This window comes from Chiloscyllium plagiosum, unplaced genomic scaffold (assembly GCF_037043375.1).
Source record: "Chiloscyllium plagiosum isolate Xiang-an unplaced genomic scaffold, Cpla_swu_hap1 HiC_scaffold_33, whole genome shotgun sequence".
Taxonomy (NCBI): Eukaryota; Metazoa; Chordata; class Chondrichthyes; order Orectolobiformes; family Hemiscylliidae; genus Chiloscyllium; species Chiloscyllium plagiosum.
This window is the reverse complement of record NW_028270171.1, coordinates 14,167,626-14,185,662: the sequence shown is the minus strand read 5'-3', so window position 1 is coordinate 14,185,662 and position 18,037 is coordinate 14,167,626. Positions and strand designations below refer to the sequence as shown.

General features: G+C 45.0%; 1 protein-coding gene across 1 annotated transcript in view; it reads right to left on the bottom strand.

Annotated features, from left to right (window-relative positions):
• Nucleotides 1–18,037, bottom strand: part of LOC122542237 (ras-related C3 botulinum toxin substrate 1-like) — a 79,263-nt gene that overhangs the window by 19,063 nt on the left and 42,163 nt on the right. The window contains exons 2-5 of the mRNA XM_043679764.2: nt 14,650–14,721; nt 11,528–11,645; nt 6,970–7,032; nt 5,409–5,568 (exon numbers count right to left, since the gene is read on the bottom strand). Of these exons, the coding sequence (XP_043535699.1) occupies nt 5,409–5,568; nt 6,970–7,032; nt 11,528–11,645; nt 14,650–14,721 (413 nt within the window). The remainder of the gene's footprint in view (nt 1–5,408; nt 5,569–6,969; nt 7,033–11,527; nt 11,646–14,649; nt 14,722–18,037) is intronic.

Here is an 18,037-nt window from a genome sequence, read left to right as displayed (position 1 = left end):
TTAAGTGACTCAGCAATTTTTAATTCTCATCACCCTGACCAACGTCAGAATCTTAGCAACGCAAGAGGAAACTTAATCCAGGAAAATTCCCCAAGTACATATACATGGTGCAACCAACTGGGCAATTCCCTGACTGAAATAAAAACTTTACACTTTAGTCTTCGGCTAATCGTTTCCCTGTTCCTGTCCTGGGATTTACAGATAATTCCACTGTTGCTATTACACTCTGATAGAAAGATTCCCTTGTTTGACTCTGAGCACCAGGGGTGGAGAGCTGCTGGAGCACACCAGAATATTAAGGGTGGTACAGTGGTTAGCACAACTGCCTCACGGCACTAGGGACCCGGGTTCGATTCCAGCCTCAGGAGACTGTCTGTGTGGAGTTTACACATTCTCCCCGTGTCTGGGTGGATTTCCTCTGGGAGCTCCGGTTTCCCCCACACAGTCCAAAGATGTGCAGGTTAGGGTGGGGATTGGCCGTGCTAAATTGCCCATAGTGTCCAGGGATGTGCAGGTTAAGTGGGTTAGCCATGGGAATTGCAGGGTTACAGGGATAGGGTAGAGGGCAAGTCCGGATGGATGCTCTTTGGAGGGTCAGTACAGACCCAAATGGCATTCTATTGTAATAATACCGATGCAAATTCTCCAAAAAGGAGAAGGAAGCTCACCTCTCATGTGTGTTCAGACTTTAAGTAGTTTTGGCATTGCAACCCTGCCCCAGCTCAGTGAGAACAGGGAATGGGGTGAAAAGCCCGGTTTTACAGTAGGGTTTCCCCAAACTCGGGGTGGGGGGTGTGGGGATCAGGACCCCGAGTGGGGTCGCAAACTACAGGTTTTAGCACCGAGCTTAGAGACAGCAGCGTGAAGCTCAGATCAAATTTGAACATTTGCACAGACGTTGCTCCCTCTCCGACTGGCCCCCGGTGGCTTAATCCTCAGTGGAGGGGTTGGAGAAATTTTCACGCCACAAAACGAGGTGGGGAAAGGTTTGGGATGCGCTCTCTAATGACCTTCGAACTTAAGAGTCTGGTGTACTTTCAGACACAAGGGTTACAAAGAGTTCCACGGGAAGGTTCGATAAAAGGAGAAACACAAGCAGCTGAACAATGTATATACTTGAAGAATGACCAGGATTGTAGCGTGTCTCGCACTACGGAATGCTGAAATTTATATACACTGGGCTCATTTATCCTCCCAGTGATAGTATAAACTTCAGAAAATTACTAGTTGTTCATAGATTGGAAGAATTAAAGAACGATAACAGCAATAATTCTGTCTGGAATAAACTATTAAAGGGACAAGGACAAACTTACACAGGAACTGAAAGCAATTAGCCATGTTTGGGAAAAGGAGTTGAAGTGACAGGAATACAATGGTTTTGACGTCTGCTTGGTAACAGGCTGTTTTATTACCACAAAGACAATGGATTGCTCTGCAGAAGAATTGAAGGAGATAGTCACAGCAACGCTGTGTTGTCAAATAGCCAATGCCAAATGTAACAAGGAACAGAGAAGCTGCTTCTGATAAAGCGGCAAGCTGCAAACTTCGATGGTTTCAGAGGGGTAGTCAATAATCTGGATCGAGGAATCGTGAGAATCATCAATAATATCACATCCTGGGCCAGAAGGATGAAAATCTGTCTAAGAATCAACACCAGCACAATTCAACAGAACTTCAAAAACTAACACTGCACAAGGATCGAACCCTGGACACTTCCAGACACAGGCGCTGTTGGTTGAAGTCATAGCTAAATTTCCACCATTAATAGCCAAGTTGAGTTGTGAGGCTTAACTTGCTTACTTGAGGGTCTTATTTTGGTTACTACATACAATAAAGTTTAAACCTTTGTTTCAGTACTTAATTGCCTGTGAGATTTCTTAATAAGTTGCTGAATTAAAGGCAGCTTGTAGAATAATAGAATCCCTATAGGCAGCACTTTATGGGCAGCACAGTGGTTAGCACTGCTGCCTCACAGTGCCAGAGACCCGGGTTCAATTCCCGACTGTGTGGAGTTTGCACATTCTCCCCGTGTCTGCGTGGGTTTCCTCCGGGTGCTCCGGTTTCCTCCCACAGTCCAAATATATGTAGGTCAGGTGAATTGGCCATGCTAAATTGCCCGTAGTGTTAGGTAAAGGGGTAAATGTAGACCCATTCCCTTACATTTACCCCATTCACCTAACATTATAGACAATTTAGCATGGCCAATTCACCCTAACCTGCACATTTTTGGACTGTGGGAGGAAACCGGAGCACCCGGAGGAAACCTACGCAGACACGGGGAGAACGTGCAAACTCCACACAGACAGTCGCCTGAGGAAGGAATTGAACCCGGGGCTCTGGCGCTGTGAGGCAGCAGTGCTAACCACTGTGCCACCGTGTCGCCCACTACCTAGTTTCCTTCCTTACCTGGTCTGGCCTACATGTGACTCCAGACCCACAGCAATGTGGCTGATTCTTTACTATGCTCTGGTCTGGGATAGGCAATAAATACTGGCTTAGTCACTCAACCTTTAGTGAACTGTAATTGTTTACAATGTTATTCCAGGAACTAATGTATATGAAAGTAAAAGGAAACCTTGGTTTCCCAGATTGGTACATTCCGATGAAAAGGAGGGATCCAAGAACAGAATTGTTCTTTTCAAAGAATTCTGATGCATTCTAAAGAGAATGAGGAACTGCAAGGTAATGCTCGTCTTCATTCCTATTATGTAACACATTTAAAAGCCATTAACCTTTCTCTGACAGCCTGCATAGAGTAACTTATAGTATACAAATCCCTCCATATAAAGGGCTTGTGTTGCAATGGTAGTGCCCTACCTCAGAGCCAGGATGCCCAGGTTCAAATACAAACTGCTCCAGAAGTCTTTAAAACACATTTCTGAACAGGGGTTGACTTGAAAATATCCACAAGTCCTTCTGTGGCCTGTCCCTTCCCTCTAACATCCTCCAGCTCAACAACGTTCCAATGCTTCTCCAATTCTAACCTCCTGTGCACCCTTTGTAATAAAAGCTGAGACCACCATAGCCTCACAGGCCGTATGGCTTCTCTCTCATTAGGAAGTGCGATGACTGGTGGTGGTCCAAATGGAAGGATCACCATGCCTCAGGCGAGGTGAGAGATTGAAAAGACGTGAATTTCCTGGTAACCTCAGCCATTGTGGGAATGGAACCCACACTGCTGGTGTTGCTCTGCATTGCCAATCAGCTGTCTCACCAACTGAGCTAACCAACACCCTAGAAACACACCAAATAAAGTGCTGCCACCAATCCTTCTATATGCTAAAGGTCTTGGGTAAAACTTGGTGGAGGACAAACTACTAGTGAGTCTTAAAATGAGGAACTTAGAATAGCAAAGAATAACATACACTGAGTTAAAAGGTTACATATTCTCAAACGATCCAGTCAGAAGACAGTAATGACATCTATCTTTGCGTTAAGTCTCACATCTGGTAAGCAATGTACCGATAAGAGATGTGCATATGGTACCTACCACCCACCTACCAAAGCATGGGATTCCTGGGTATAAAATGTCTCACACTCCATCTTAACTGGGGCCACTAAAAGCATGGCACAATGATGCAAGTGTGCTATTGGCTGTAACTGAATTGCTAAGCAATTGCGCTGAAACTAAAACTAACACGATATTGCCCCATCAGGTATGAACATCCTAGAGTGAGAGTCTGAATCACACAGCATGGAAACAGCCCCTTCGGTCCAGCTAGTCCACACTGACCATATTCCCAAACTAAACTAGCCCTGCCTTTGGCCCATCTCCCTCCAATCCTTTCCTATTCATAAAACTCATCCAAATGTTCTTTAAACGTTTTTACTGTACGTGCATCCACCACTTCCTCTGGCAGTTCATTCCACACACGAACCACTGTGTTCAAAAGATTCCCCTGTTGTCCTTTTAAATCCTTTCTCCTCTCACCTTAGAAGTATGCCCCCGGTCTTGAACACCCCCACCCTTCGGAAAAGACCCTCATTATTCATTTTATCTATACCCCTCGTGATTTTACAAACGTCTATAAAAGGTCACCCCTCAATTTCCTATGCTCCAGTGAAAGAAGCCTCTCCTTATAACTCAAACCCTCCATTCCCAGCAACATTTTGCCAAATCTTTTCTTAACCCTCTCCAATTCAAAACACCTTTCCTATATCAGGGCGACTAGTACTGGACACAGAATAGGCCTCACCAAAGTCCTGTACAATGTCAACATGACAACCCAATTCCAATACTCAAAGATCTGAAGAGAAGCGTGCTAAATGCCTTCTTAACCACCCTGTCCACATGTGATGCAAATTTCAAAGAATTACGTCCCTGAACTGTTAAGTTTCTGTTCTATAGCACAACACATGTTTGCCTATCCTGCAGCCAAAAGCTCACTCATGGCGGTAAAGCAACCTTCACTGGAATCTCAAATTGGAGACTCTTTACCCTGCTGGAGACTGTATGATGTCAGACGGAGTGGATCTTAACACAGTTTCCAACATAAACCCTTTCAGGACCACTACCATATACAACGCTTTTGACTTCCAGTGCTTTATAATTGGCAGGTGAATGTCTATTGTGGCACAGTGGTGGTACATGCTGCTTCTGAACCAGAAGGTCCAGCTTTAAGGGCCAGCAGAGGTGTGTCAGGACCTGTCCGAACAGGTTGATTACAAAGAACCACCTTTGGCAGCCATGCCGTCACCCAAAGTGCTGTAAAGCCCTTCCTTCAAAACCTCCCAACTTCTCTTCAAGGTTTTCATTAAAACCTAACCCTCACACCAAGCCTTTGTTCACTCCAGGTAGAATTAGCACGAGGGCTGGGTTCTTTGATGGCACACTTGAGAAGCACCTGGGGATACTTCACAGCAATAGTGGAGCGTGAGATAACAGGCCAGTTATTATTGTGGAAATGTGTTGCTGGAAAAACGCAGCAGGTCAGGCAGCATCTAGGGAACAGGAGAATCGACGTTTCGGGCATTAGCCCTTCTTCTCATTCCTGAAGAAGGGCTAATGCCCGAAACGTGGATTCTCCTGTTCCCTAGATGCTGCCTGACCTGCTGCGTTTTTCCAGCAACACATTTCCATCTCTGATCTCCAGCATCTGCAGACCTCACTTTCTCCTCAGTTATTATTGTGACCCGTAATGGCATCACAACTCTATTACACACGCTGGAGGTCAAACTGGACTCTTGAATGATTACTGCCCTACGTCCTGCACCACCCTTGTGAATCCTCCTGTGGAGCACCTTGGGTCATTTCGCCACATTTGAAAAGATGCAACATGAATATGAGCTTTTGTTTCAATTGGAAAGATGGATTGTCATCAAGTCAAACTGGTTGAATGACTCCCAATCAATCAGCAGTGCACCCCTTTGTACAGGCGTTCATTACCCCAAAGAAAGGATGAACGTACCAATCTCCTTTGTCATAGCTAGTCCTTGTGGGTAGGTGATGGGTGCCAATTTCTTCTCCTTCAGTTTCTCGATGGTGTCTTTATCGTCCCTCAGATCCAATTTGGTGCCTACCAGGATTATGGGAGTACTGGGACAGTGATGCCGCACCTCAGGATACCACTGGAAGGAGGAGGATGCAATAAGTCAGTGAGCTCATCAACAACTCCGAGATAACCACCCCATTGTTGCACACACCTCCCAGCCCCCTGCCACTCAACACAGACCACCACAGCACGCCACCATCTTCTCATGGTTTCCAAAACTAAAACGTTGGTGCTTAAGGAGCAAATTCCTGCAGATACTGGAAGCTACTGAAACCAAAATAAAATGCCGGAGATCACAGCGGGTCAGACAGCTTTCACGGACAGAGAGCAAGCTAACGTTTCAAGTCTACATGATTCTTCAGAGCTCTGAAGAGTCATCTAGACTCGAAACATTAGATTGCTGTCTCTCCATAGATGCTGCCAGAGCCACAAGGTTTGTGTTTTGGTGCTCAAAGGTCGATGACGTTATCTTCAACAAAACAGTCCTGTAGGTGAACACGATGGAGTGTAAAACTCTCTCTACTTTCACTCAGGGCACAAAAACTGTACTACTATAAACAGCAAATTGAACATTCCCATTCCAGGTTATTGTCCAACAGGTTTATTTGATTAGATTCTCTACAGTGTGGAATCAGGCACTCCGGCCCAACAAGTCCACACTGACCCTCTGAAGAGTAACTCACCCAGACCCATTTCCCTCTGACTAATGCACCTAATACTACGGGCAATTTAGCATGACCAATTCACCTGACCTGCACACCTTTGGACTATGGGAGGAAACCAGAGCACCCGGAGGAAACCCACACAGACACGGGGAGAATGTGCAAACTCCACACAGACAGTCGCCAGAGGCTGGAATCGAACTTGGGACCCTGGTGCTGTGATGCAGCAGTACTAACCACTCAGGACAGAGCGGAGGAAAAACGTTTCTTTACACAAGAGGTCGTGAATCTTTGAAATTCTCTATGAAATATATTCAAGACAGTGGCCATGGATTTTCAGGAACTAAGGGAATGAAATAATATGGGAGATAAGACAGGGTGGTGATGTAGAAAATCATCCATGATCCTAAATAAAGACCGGGTAGAAAGGACAGAAAAATCTACCCCTACTCCTTATGTTCTTAAGATCCTGCACTTCAAGTTTGGGATATATCCAATAAATCACCAAAAGCTGCTAGGGAATTACTTGGCATCAAAATGGCTGCTCACTGGCATCATCCAAGTACAGAAGCCAAGGCACCCATTTAGGCAAACAATGGCAGCCATTTTGTAATAAGTGAATCGCAATTCCAACAAAGCTCAGGAAATGATCCAAGCAGGGAACCCTCCCCCAACCTTGCATCAAGCAGCACGTCTGGGAACCTGGGATATCCCTTTTATAAAATGCTGAATATAAATGGGCAACATGGACCAGTCTTCAGATAAAAAGGAAGGGAACTGCCGGTGGAATGTGACTGGTTTGAAACGGTAATTACCTTGGCGCGGACATTTTCAAATGACGCGGGGCTGACCAATGAAAAGCAGATCAAGAAAACGTCCTGGAGGGAGAAAAAAGGAAAATTAATTATCTCCGTGGCAACGCAGGTTACGGGGATGTAATGGCAATCAGACATTTCACTCAGCCCAACTAGAACGTAACTCATGACTGCCTTACTCAAACAGGTCAGTACAGGGCGTTGGATGCTTTCTGGAATATCTCAGCTCAATTTCCAAAAGGAAAGGCTACACCTCTCCTAACAACATGTCTTTTTCCAACCCCCTCCTCCACCTCATTTCTCTACCCCCGAGGGCACTGACAGCTCAGTTACTGAGTATGTTTAAAAGTAGAGGTGCCAACAACGTTAAGGAAAAAAGGACATTGGGATAAGGTATAATTAGAAAAAAAAAGTAATTGAAATGAATAAAACCAAAGCATTGTGGATGCTGGAAATCTGAAACAAAAGCGGAGAATGTTGGAGGAACTTAGCAGGTTTAACAGCATCTATGGAGAGAAAGCAGAGTTAATGGGAAGACAGTGGTCTAGGTGGTATTATCACTGGACTGTTAATCCAGAGATGAAAGAAATGTGGCGCTAGAAAAGCACAGCAGGTCAGGCAGCATCCAAGCAGCACGAGTGTCGATATTTCAGGCATAAGCTCTTAATCAGGAACGTTAATCCAAAGATCCAGATAATGTTCCGAGGACCTGGGTTCAAATCCCACCATGGCAGATCAAGGAATGTGAATTCAATTTTTACAAAGAAAACACCAGAATTAAGAGTCTAATGACAATCATACATCCATTGTTGATTGTTGGAAAAGTCCATCTGGTTCACTAATGTTGTCTAGGGAAGGAAATCTGCCCTCCTACCTGGTCTGGCCTACATGTGACTCCAGACCCATTGTGGTCGACTCTTAACTGCCCTCTGGCAGATTAGGGATGAGCAATAATTACTGGTCTAAATCAACAATGCCCTCATTCTGTGAACAACTTCTTAAAAAATATTATGTTTCAAAAGGTTCTGAAATGTTGACTCTGCTCTCTTGCCACAGATGCTGCCAGACTTGTTGAGCTTTTCCAGTGATACGATCATATTGAGTAAGGAGGAGACTAGATGGGCTGAATGGTTCCTATGTTTCTGTCAAAGTCAGTGTCAGACCTGGAACATCACCTGCAGGTGCCTACTGCCCTCCTGATGCCCCACACAGACACTCCTCAGTGAATCTTACTAAATTACTGTAACTATGGAGGCCAAAGGCCCTGGAGCCTGCACCATATTCCCACACATGCATTTTCCAACAGCAAACCGGGAACACGAACCCGGGCTACCTTTCACCCCTCGACCCTCTCCCTTTCACTTGGAGCTGCTCCATTTGCAGTGTAACATTGCAGTGGGCAGCCAGACTGAGCATTTGGGGGAAGCGAGCCTTTTATTACCAACCTAATAATCTAACGCAAATTTATAATTAGAAAGAAAAGAGGACTGAAGTGAGATTCCTGGATCCTATTAAAAACAAAATGATGCTCATAGACCCACGTAACCCAAAGAGGTCTAAAAGGTCATGACAGGCAGTAGATAGGGTGGATAGTCAGAGGCTTTTTCCCAGGGTTAATGTTTCAATTATAAAGGGGGGGGAGGGAAACAGGTTCAAGGGGGCAAGATTTAAGAGGGATGTGCGAGGGAAGTTTTTCACGCAGGGAGTGGTAGGAGCCTGGAACACACTGCCAGAAGAGGTGGTGGAAGTAGGCACTTTGGTGATATTGAAGAGGCGTCTGGATGGTTACAGGAATAGGGAGGGAATAGAGGGATAGGGACCGAATAAGGGCAGAAGGTTTGTTTTGTAGTTTAGTTGGGGATGATGATCAGCACAGGCTTGAAGGGCTGAAGGGCCTGTTCCTGTGTTGTACTACTCTTTTGTTCTCTTTGAAAGCATGTGTTTAATTTTTTTTAAAAATATAAAACACTTGACTTCTGTTCAGACTCAATTGCACCTTATTTAAAAATCTCACTCAAATCGTTACGATATTAAAAACAAAAAAAAAAAGTGTCTAATACATCAAACGCTTTAACTTTTTAAATCTCCATGAGCTCACACTTCAGTCCTCTTTTGTGCGATCTGCCTGGACTGCTCGCAAAACAAAATGTTTCACTGTAACGAGGTTCATATCACAATAATAAATCAAATCAGATGTCAGAGGGAGAGGCTGCAAAACCAGGGGATACTCTCTCAGAATAAATGTAGGATATTTGGGACTGAGGAGGAAAAATTTCTTCTCTCAAAACGGCCAACCTTTGGAATTCTCTACCACAAGAGGCTGTAGAAGCTCAAGTCATTTAAAGTATCTTTAAGACAGTGAACAATGCATGATTTTATTTTTTTAAAAACAGCTAAAATGACATCCTGGGTCTAGTGCAGGAAAATGGCATCAAGGTCAGACATGATCTAGAACGTCAGAGCAGGTTCAAGGGGCTGAATGGCCTACTTCTGCTTCTAGGTTTGGGGACGTGAGCGAGACCGGACGCAGAAAGGTCCCACACACAAAAATACGAACAAAACAGCTTCAGCTGAATGCTAGGACACGAGGAAGCTCAGGAAGAACAGAGGGATCTTGGTATGCTTATCCACAGATCCCTGAAGGTGGCTGGATAGGTTAACTGGATAGTTAAGGCAGCATACAAGATGGACGCCTTCTTCAGCCAAGGCACAGACTGAAGGAGCAGGAGGTGCTGTACAGGACTTTAGTTTGGCCACAGCTGAAGTGCTGTGTGGGGGTTTCTGGTCAGCACACTACAGGCCCTTCCGCTATAACACACGTCGCGCCAGCGCAAATTGGTTATAACACGATTGACGAATTGTGGTCATTGTTTGGATAATGTGAACTTCCTGCTGAATGGGCATAACTATTCTCTATCAACAATGGTCCACACAGCACGAGGTCACAGAGGAACATGACTGGCACATGGGAAGGATGGGAAACAACAATGCAAATTTGCTGGAAAAGCTCAGCAGGTCTGGCAGCATCTGTGGAGAGAAACTAGAGTTAAACTCTTTCGGGTCCAGTTCTGAGGAAGGGTCACCAGACCAGAAGCATTAACTCTGATTTCTCTCCACAGGTGCTGCCAGAATTGCTGAGCTTTTCCAGCAATTTCGGGTTTTGTTTCCGACTTCCAGCATCCGCAGCTCTTGAAGCTTTTCTACAGGAAGGGTGTGATTGTACTGGAGGGAGCAGAAAGGAGACTCACTGGGACGTTGCCAGAGATGCAGCGTTTCAGGTTTGGATAAGCTCGGGTTGTTTTCTTTGGAGCACAGAAGGCCGAGGGGGACCTGATCCAGGTGTATAAAAAGGTCATGGCCAGGGGGAGTAGAAAGCAGCTGTCCCCCTTAGTCGAAAGGTGAAGAACAGGGGACATAATTTTTAAAAGTGAAAGGCAGGAGGTTTAGAAGGGATTCGGGAATTTCCTCCCCCTCCATTCAGAGGGTCTGCAATGCACTGCCTCGGAGGGCAGTGGAGGTGGAAAACTTCACAAACATTTAGGTAATACTTGGATGCACACTTGAAGGATAGTAACATTCGAGATGATGGATCCCAGTCTGGGAAAGCGGGACTAGTGTAGGTCATAATGTATTTTCCACGGTCCAGACTCGATGGGCCAAAGAGAGTCCTCTGGGCAGCAGTGATTCTCTGAGACAGATTTTAAATGAAGTATGGTTGGGGAGTTGAGGATTTTTGCCCCATGGTGGTTGGAAAAAAAAATGAGATTATCTTTGTTGTGAAAAGCAAGACGATAAAATGCGCACTGAGGGAATAAAGTGTTCTTGTCGATGAATTACAGAGTTAACCAGTCGGGCATATTCAGAGGCGGCTGATTGAACCAAATAAAACTCTTCAGGGGGTTTGACAGGGAAACTGCTGAGAAAATATTTCTCCTGGCTGGGGATTCTAGCACACAAGGTCAACAAAGTGTCAGAATATTATTATTAATTTATTATTATTATTAATAATAAAATAATAATAAAATAATAAAATAATAAAATAATAATAATATAATAATAATAATAATAATAATAAATTAATTAAATAAATAAATAGATAGATAGATAGATAAATAAAATAGTCAGCTAGCTATGGGTCAGATGAGGAGACATTTCTTCACTCAAGGCCATGAACAGAAAGCAGCTGTTCCCCTTAGTCAAATGGTGAAGAACAGGGGACATAATTTGTTGACAATCTCCAGCGCAACCTCGGTGAGTGATGAAGCAGTCTTGAAAGGCAAAATGGCTGACTTCTGTATTTCTCAATCTCTTAAGTAAATCCAACAGAAACTTCTTTAGCTAGAGAATGGGGAACTTGATACCACATGCAGAAGTTGGAGGACAGACACATTCACGAGGTTAACTAACACAAAAAAGAGAGAAGAAAAAACACAAGATCGAGTTAAAGAGGTTAGATCAAAAAAGCAAGAGTCTTGTGCAGCATGAACAGGTTAGGGCGTTGTTTCAGGCCGAATGGCCTGTTTGTGTGTTATGTACTACTTTAGTAAGATCTACATACGGTCTGTGGGTAGGAGAGTGGTCGAAGGCGGTCATAATCCTCTTGTCCAGCTGTATCCCATAGCCCCAGGTTCACTGGCTTCCCATCCACCATCACATTGGCGGAATAGTTATCGAATCTGTAAGGAGGAGAGAGCAAACACTGGAGTAGGCAGGGATTGTAACAACAGCAAAGTGATTAGACTTGTTATCATGGAGTGGGAAGGCTAGTTCGCTTGGCTGGACAGCTGGTTTGCAACTCAGGTGATTCAAATAAGGTGGATCAATTCCTGCATCAACTGAAGATACCATGAAGGATTGTCCTTCTCACTCTCTCCCCTTCCCAGAGGTTTATTCACCCTCCGGTTGAAACACCACCCATCACCTCCCTATTGAGAAATCAGCCCTATGGTCTTGTAAGACTACAGCGACTCTAATGGAGGGGTCTGGACTAATGCTTAGGAGAGGAGAGTTCAATCCCAGCTGGGGGACATTAACAAATCTGGAATAAAGCACTAATCTCATTTATTAGCATAAAATTTCTAGCGACCCACCCATCTCACTAATTTTACTTTGTCTAACCCAGACTTTCTATTCCTTTCTCCAGGCATTTTCCCGGCCTTGTGCTAAACGCACCGAGGCTATTTTCCTCAACTACAGCAAATGCTCTATTCTCACCACTCTTTCAGATTAAAAACGTTTCAGCCAAACTCCTGTTGGATTTATGTTTAAAAACAGGAGCATCAGTAAGTCATTTCAAGGAAAGAAATCTGTCCTCCTCATTCATGTGCATCAACATGGGCGGCACGGTGGCACAGTGGTTAGCACTGCTGCCTCACAGCGCCAGAGACCCGGGTTCAATTCCCGCCTCAGGCGACTGACTGTGTGGAGCTTGCACATTCTCCCAGTGTCTGCGTGGGTTTCCTCCGGGTGCTCCGGTTTCCTCCCACAGTCCAAAGATGTGCAGGGTCAGGTGAATTGGCCATACTAAATTGCCCATAGTGTTAGGTAAGGGGTAAATGTAGGGGAATGGGTCTGGGTGGGTTACGCTTCGGCGGGTCGGTGTGGACTTGTTGGGCCAAAGGGCCTGTTTCCACACTGTAAATAATCTAATCTAATCTAAACATCAGGAGGTGGAGAAGTCGACATTTCGGGTGGTGCGGCCTGTGTTCTTCCAGCCTCCTGCCCGTCTACTTTGGATTCCAGCAACTGTAAAGTTTTTTTTGCTGTCTCTCTCCTCACTCAGTCTGGCAGAGAGCTTAACCTAACTTCAGACGTACAGCAGTGGGATTCTTAACTGCACCTCCTGAAAGTGGCATAGCAAGTCAGTCAATGCAAGGGCAACTGGGGACTGACAGTAAACACTGGTGAATACTCTGGTCCAGTGAATAAATTTTTAAAAAGTGTCTCATGCTGTCGAACAGAAGACTCTCTGCACCCAATGCTGGACACTTGTTTTAAAAAAAAAAGTATCTATCCCAATGTTGCCTTGCATGGATTGAGGGGGGACCTGATTGAGGTTTACAAAATCTTGAAGGATATAGACAGAGTGGATATAGACATGCTTTTTCCCAGGGTGAAGGATTCAATAACGAGAGGTCACGCTTTCAAGGTGAGAGGTGGAAAGTTTAAGGGGGATACACACGGCAAATACTTCACACAGAGGGTGGTGGGTGTCTGGAACGCGTTGCCAGCAGAGGTGGTAGAGGCAGGCACGGTAGATTAATTTAAGATGTGTCTGGACAGATGCATGAGTAGGTGGGGAGCAGAGGGATACAGATGCTTAGGAATTGACCGACAGGTTTAGACAGATTTGGATCGGTTCAGTCTTGGAGGGCCGAAGGGCCTGTTCCTGGGCTGTAAATTTTCTTTGTTCTTTTTTCTTAATTGCGAAGGATTGTTACAGCAATAGTTGTGACCCTTGATGAACAGATACCCTGAAAAATCGGTGTCTTCACCCCAGTACTGGGCATCCTTGCACTCAGTGGTGGCCTGTGTCACAACATGACCTGGAGGTTCAGAAACATCGATCCCGCCAAATAAAGCAGCAGAAATTTTGGACGACTTACAAGTCAATCGACAAAAGAAGCAACAGTCAGCAGACTGTAAAATCGCTCAGGGGCATAGAAAACCCAGTTGCTGAGTGGACAAATTAAATCAAAGAGGAAGTTCTTCAGCAACAGAGACCAACACTGTCTGTGTCGTTGTCAAGAGAAAGAGGAAAGTTATTTGCTGCACTGGCTGACTGTAGCAGATCAGTATGGTTACAACATTCCAAGCCAACCACTGGTCAAAGACCTCGTAGTCCCACCACTCCATGTAGATATCAGCAGCACCATAAGATATAGGAGCAGAACCAGGCCATTCCGCCCATCAAGTCTGCCCCACTATTTGGTCACGGCTGATACATTCCTCAAGAGGAGAAGGCGAGGACTGGCAGATGCTGGAGGTCAGAGTTGATGAGCGTTGCACCGGAAAAGCACAGCTGGTCAAACAATATCCGAGGAGCAGGAGAGTCAACGTTTCGGGCATAAGCCCTCCAGCACCACCTTAGAGTCTGATAGGTTTCTCAACCCCATTCTGTTGCCTTCTCCCTCTAAGCCTTGACACCTTTACTAATCAACAATCATATTGCCCAGCCATAATCTCTAATATATAACTAACAACATATCAGGTTGCCTCCAGAGCCCAGCTGGGTAGATAATTTAAAAATCAATTCAGGACTGGTCGAATGGCACGTACAAAATGATAATGCTGTAGAAACTAGTTTTATCCTGACTTTCTCGCCCCAAGAGATTCTCCAGCATAGGGAAGCTTAGCAATGGCAATATACTTAGGGGGAACAGAGTGTAAAATTACAGCACAGAGCCAGAGATGAACCAACGCAATGAGGGCTAACGTCGAGCACAGACACCCGGAAGTCAGGCAGCCTTGTCCTTTGCTGCAAATTCTATCCAGCGCTGATCAGTTGGAAAGGGACAGTAACCCCATAAATAACCAAAGATGGTGTCAATCACCAAAATGGTCACGTTTGAAGTAGCGAAATTCAAAAAGGGTACAGGCGAGTTCAGTGGGACTCAGGACCATTTCTGAGCAAATCCCCAAAACTCTACAGAGAACAAAACACATTTTTGAGGTACTCACACGGTGGGGATGTATTCTCCAGGAAAGGCATTCGTCGTGTAGCTGATCAGCAGACAGGTTTTACCCACGGCTCTGTGACAAAAGAAACAGATACAGATCAATGACCAATGACAAACCCCACGTTTATATCATGCAGTGGCCACAAGTCTTATAATTACACCGCCGACTACATTCAACAGCACATGACTGCAAAGTGCTTTGGGAAAGTACTGGCTCATGATAGGTGCGATATAAACACAAGTTTTTCGAAAATTACGAGAAAAGGTAGAAGCCTGCTAATCTGAACGCAGAGAGTCGGGACTGAAGAGAGAAAGATGGAGATTTGGCCTTTTAAACTGAAAAGGTGCATAACATCACATCCCTATAACTCCCAGCCCCCTAATAATGTTAAATGAAAAAAACGTCTGCGATTTATTCCAGAGCTAATTGTTTTTAATCCCCATTCCCCATTGCTTCAATTCAAATAATAGTACAAAACTAGCAGATCCCCAAAAAGTACAGTAATTACAAACTGGTGCAAGTTAGGTTCAATAATGAAGAAAGCCCAAGAATGGAGAGATTATCCTCAGAAATCCAAATCATATCCATCAATCAAGGAAAACACACAAATGGACCAAAGCTCAAATCACAAACAGTTAAAGAATAAGCCACACAGGTTAAAAGGAAGTGAAGGGAGGAGGAGACTCATTGAAGTTTTGAAGAACGAGGGGCAAATGTATTGGAACTGACAAAAAGGTGTTTTTTGGGGGGGTGGGGGGCGTGGGCTGACAGGGTGGAGACAGAAAGGTTGCTTATCCTTGTGGGAGTGTCTACCCCCAGCCCGCATTATCTCAGAGTAAGGCGTCTCCCATTTCAGACAGACAGAGACTAGGAGGAATGTTTTTCTTCCAGTCGGTCAAAATTCTTTATTGGTGAGGACTATCAAAGCTGGTCGTTAAGAATATTCAAGGCCCCCTCCCCAGTACATTTTTAATCAGGAAGGGAATCAAGGGTCATGGGAAAAGGACTGGAAAGTGGAGTGAGGATTCTTCGATTAGCCTTAATCTCTCTGAATGACAGAGCACACACCTGATGGGCTGAAGGGTTTATGGTCACTTAGCCCCTTCACTAGTTTCCAATTTATCAACTAAGAACAACAATGGCACAGTAGTTAGCACTGCTGCCTCACAGCGTCAGGGACCCGGGTTCAATTCCACCCTCAGGCAACTGTCTGTGTGGAGTTTGCACACTCTCCCAGTGTCTGTGTGGGTTTCTTCCCAGTGCTCCGGTTCCCTCCCACAGTCCAAAGATGTGCAGGTTAAATGGATTGGTCGTGGGAAATACAGGGATAGGGTTGGGGGCTGAGTTGCTATTCGGCAGGTCAGTGCAGACTCCCATCAGCTAAATGACCTGCTTCCACACTGTAGGGATTCTATAATTAGAAATGTCTCTGTTTGATAGAAATGAAGTAACTTGATTGAGACAGGCTGTTTCAGTCACACATCCAATAAAATTTTCCAAAATTTGAAAAAGCTTAATAGCTCTGAGGAAACAGGAAACATGTGCATGGCTGTAGTATTTCCTCACATCACCCCTGGACAGCCCAGTTTCCATTTAATAAAGGTGGTGTCCTCTTGTCTACCAGAGGCAAAAAAGGAAAATGTCTCTTCATCTGCCCTGTGCTGAAGATGACTGAAAGCGTATCAGGAGAGGCAACACACACTAACACACTTCACGGTTCTACTTAAACTGAATTACAATCCTGTAAAAAACAGCCTGAGTTGTCGTCTATCCCTGCGGCAGATTTGCAATCCACTTAATCACAAAACATGTATTTCAGGCCGACACCAACTTTTATGCGTTTAGTGCTATCATTTTGAAACTGCTGACCCATGCAGCATTGCAATTGCTTTCACCTTCTCAGCACAAGAAAGGACTTTCTTTCGAGTCCTCCACTCCCATCACTGACAGCTATCTTGCTGCTAAAGCGCTCATGCGTTCGATGACCTGCTTTTCACACCTAAACAGAAACTGCTCATCACACTGATTGAAAAAAAAATTGCTCAAGCACCTGATAAGGTGGAAGATATGGGCACACCACAGAAGTGCTGCGTTCCAATTTTCACATTTGGAACACGATATTGAAGAACAGAATCACTCCTGGCCTCTGTTCTCTCGGATTCTTTTGCTTTCCTCACTCCACCCCCACCACCTCGTCACTTTTCCCCTGCCTCTGGTCATACGTGAAAGCTGTTTGCTATGAGCACTTCCAAAGGTCATTTACCCAACTACTCCTCAACCCCCACCACCGCCCACACCACCCCCCCCCCCCCCCCCCCACCCCCACTCCATGGTTGTCCCTCTGCCAATACTATCTTAGCATTTCCAGCTTTTTAAAAAGTCTCTATTTCAGGTTTCTAGCAACCACAGTATTTTGCCCATGTCACCAACTTATTGCCTTCATTCTGTTCAGAACCATATAGTCCAGTTGCAATACAGAAGGAGACCAGTCATAACTGTGCTAGCTCGCTGTAGGAACAACGTTGAAAAATGTGTTGCTGGAAAGTGCAACAGGTCAGGCAGCATCCAAGGAGCAGGAGAATCGACGTTTCGAGCATAAGCCCTTCTTCAGGCTTATGCCCGAAACGTCGATTCTCCTGCTCCTTGGATGCTGCCTGGCCTGCTACGCTTTTCCAGCAACACATTTTTCAGCTCTGATCGCCGGCATCTGCAGTCCCCACTTTCTCCTCCTTGTAGGAACAGCGTACCTAGCTCGGCCTTCCCTGCCTTTTCCCCTTGATGCTTTATACCACACCTTTCAGATTACTATCAGAATCCCTCTGGAACATCTTCTTGCCTGAACCTGCCTCCACCACACCTTGAGACAGTGCACACCAGATTGTAACCTCATGTCACCATTTTGCCAATCGGTGGCCTCTCATTTTCCAGTTCTTCCAGCACTGTAGGGTCAGTTATGCTCAGACTCTGAGAGGTCAGGGTATCTCTGTCAACTCTCCCCTCACTTTCCCCAAAACAGAGACAGTGTGAACCTCTCCAACCTGCCCATCCAAAGCTCTGCTTCCCTGGAACCATTCACACTGGGACAACAGGGATAGCAAGACATGGCATTATCTCCATATGAACAGCCTTCATATTTTTCCTAAGGTGTCACACTCTATCCAATTCTTGGATACAATACTCCATTTGGTATTTTGTCCTAATTTAGCATAATCTCCCAGCTTTTGTATTTGTTGCCTTTTATTAATAATAAAACATCATTGCATAGCACTTTGTTTTTCAAATTCCTGCCAATTCCAACCTTTGGTCTCGCACCTTCAGCTTGGCACCTTTACTTTGCATCATCTCTTTCCCCCCCCCCCCCCCCCCCACTTTGTACCAAAATGACCAT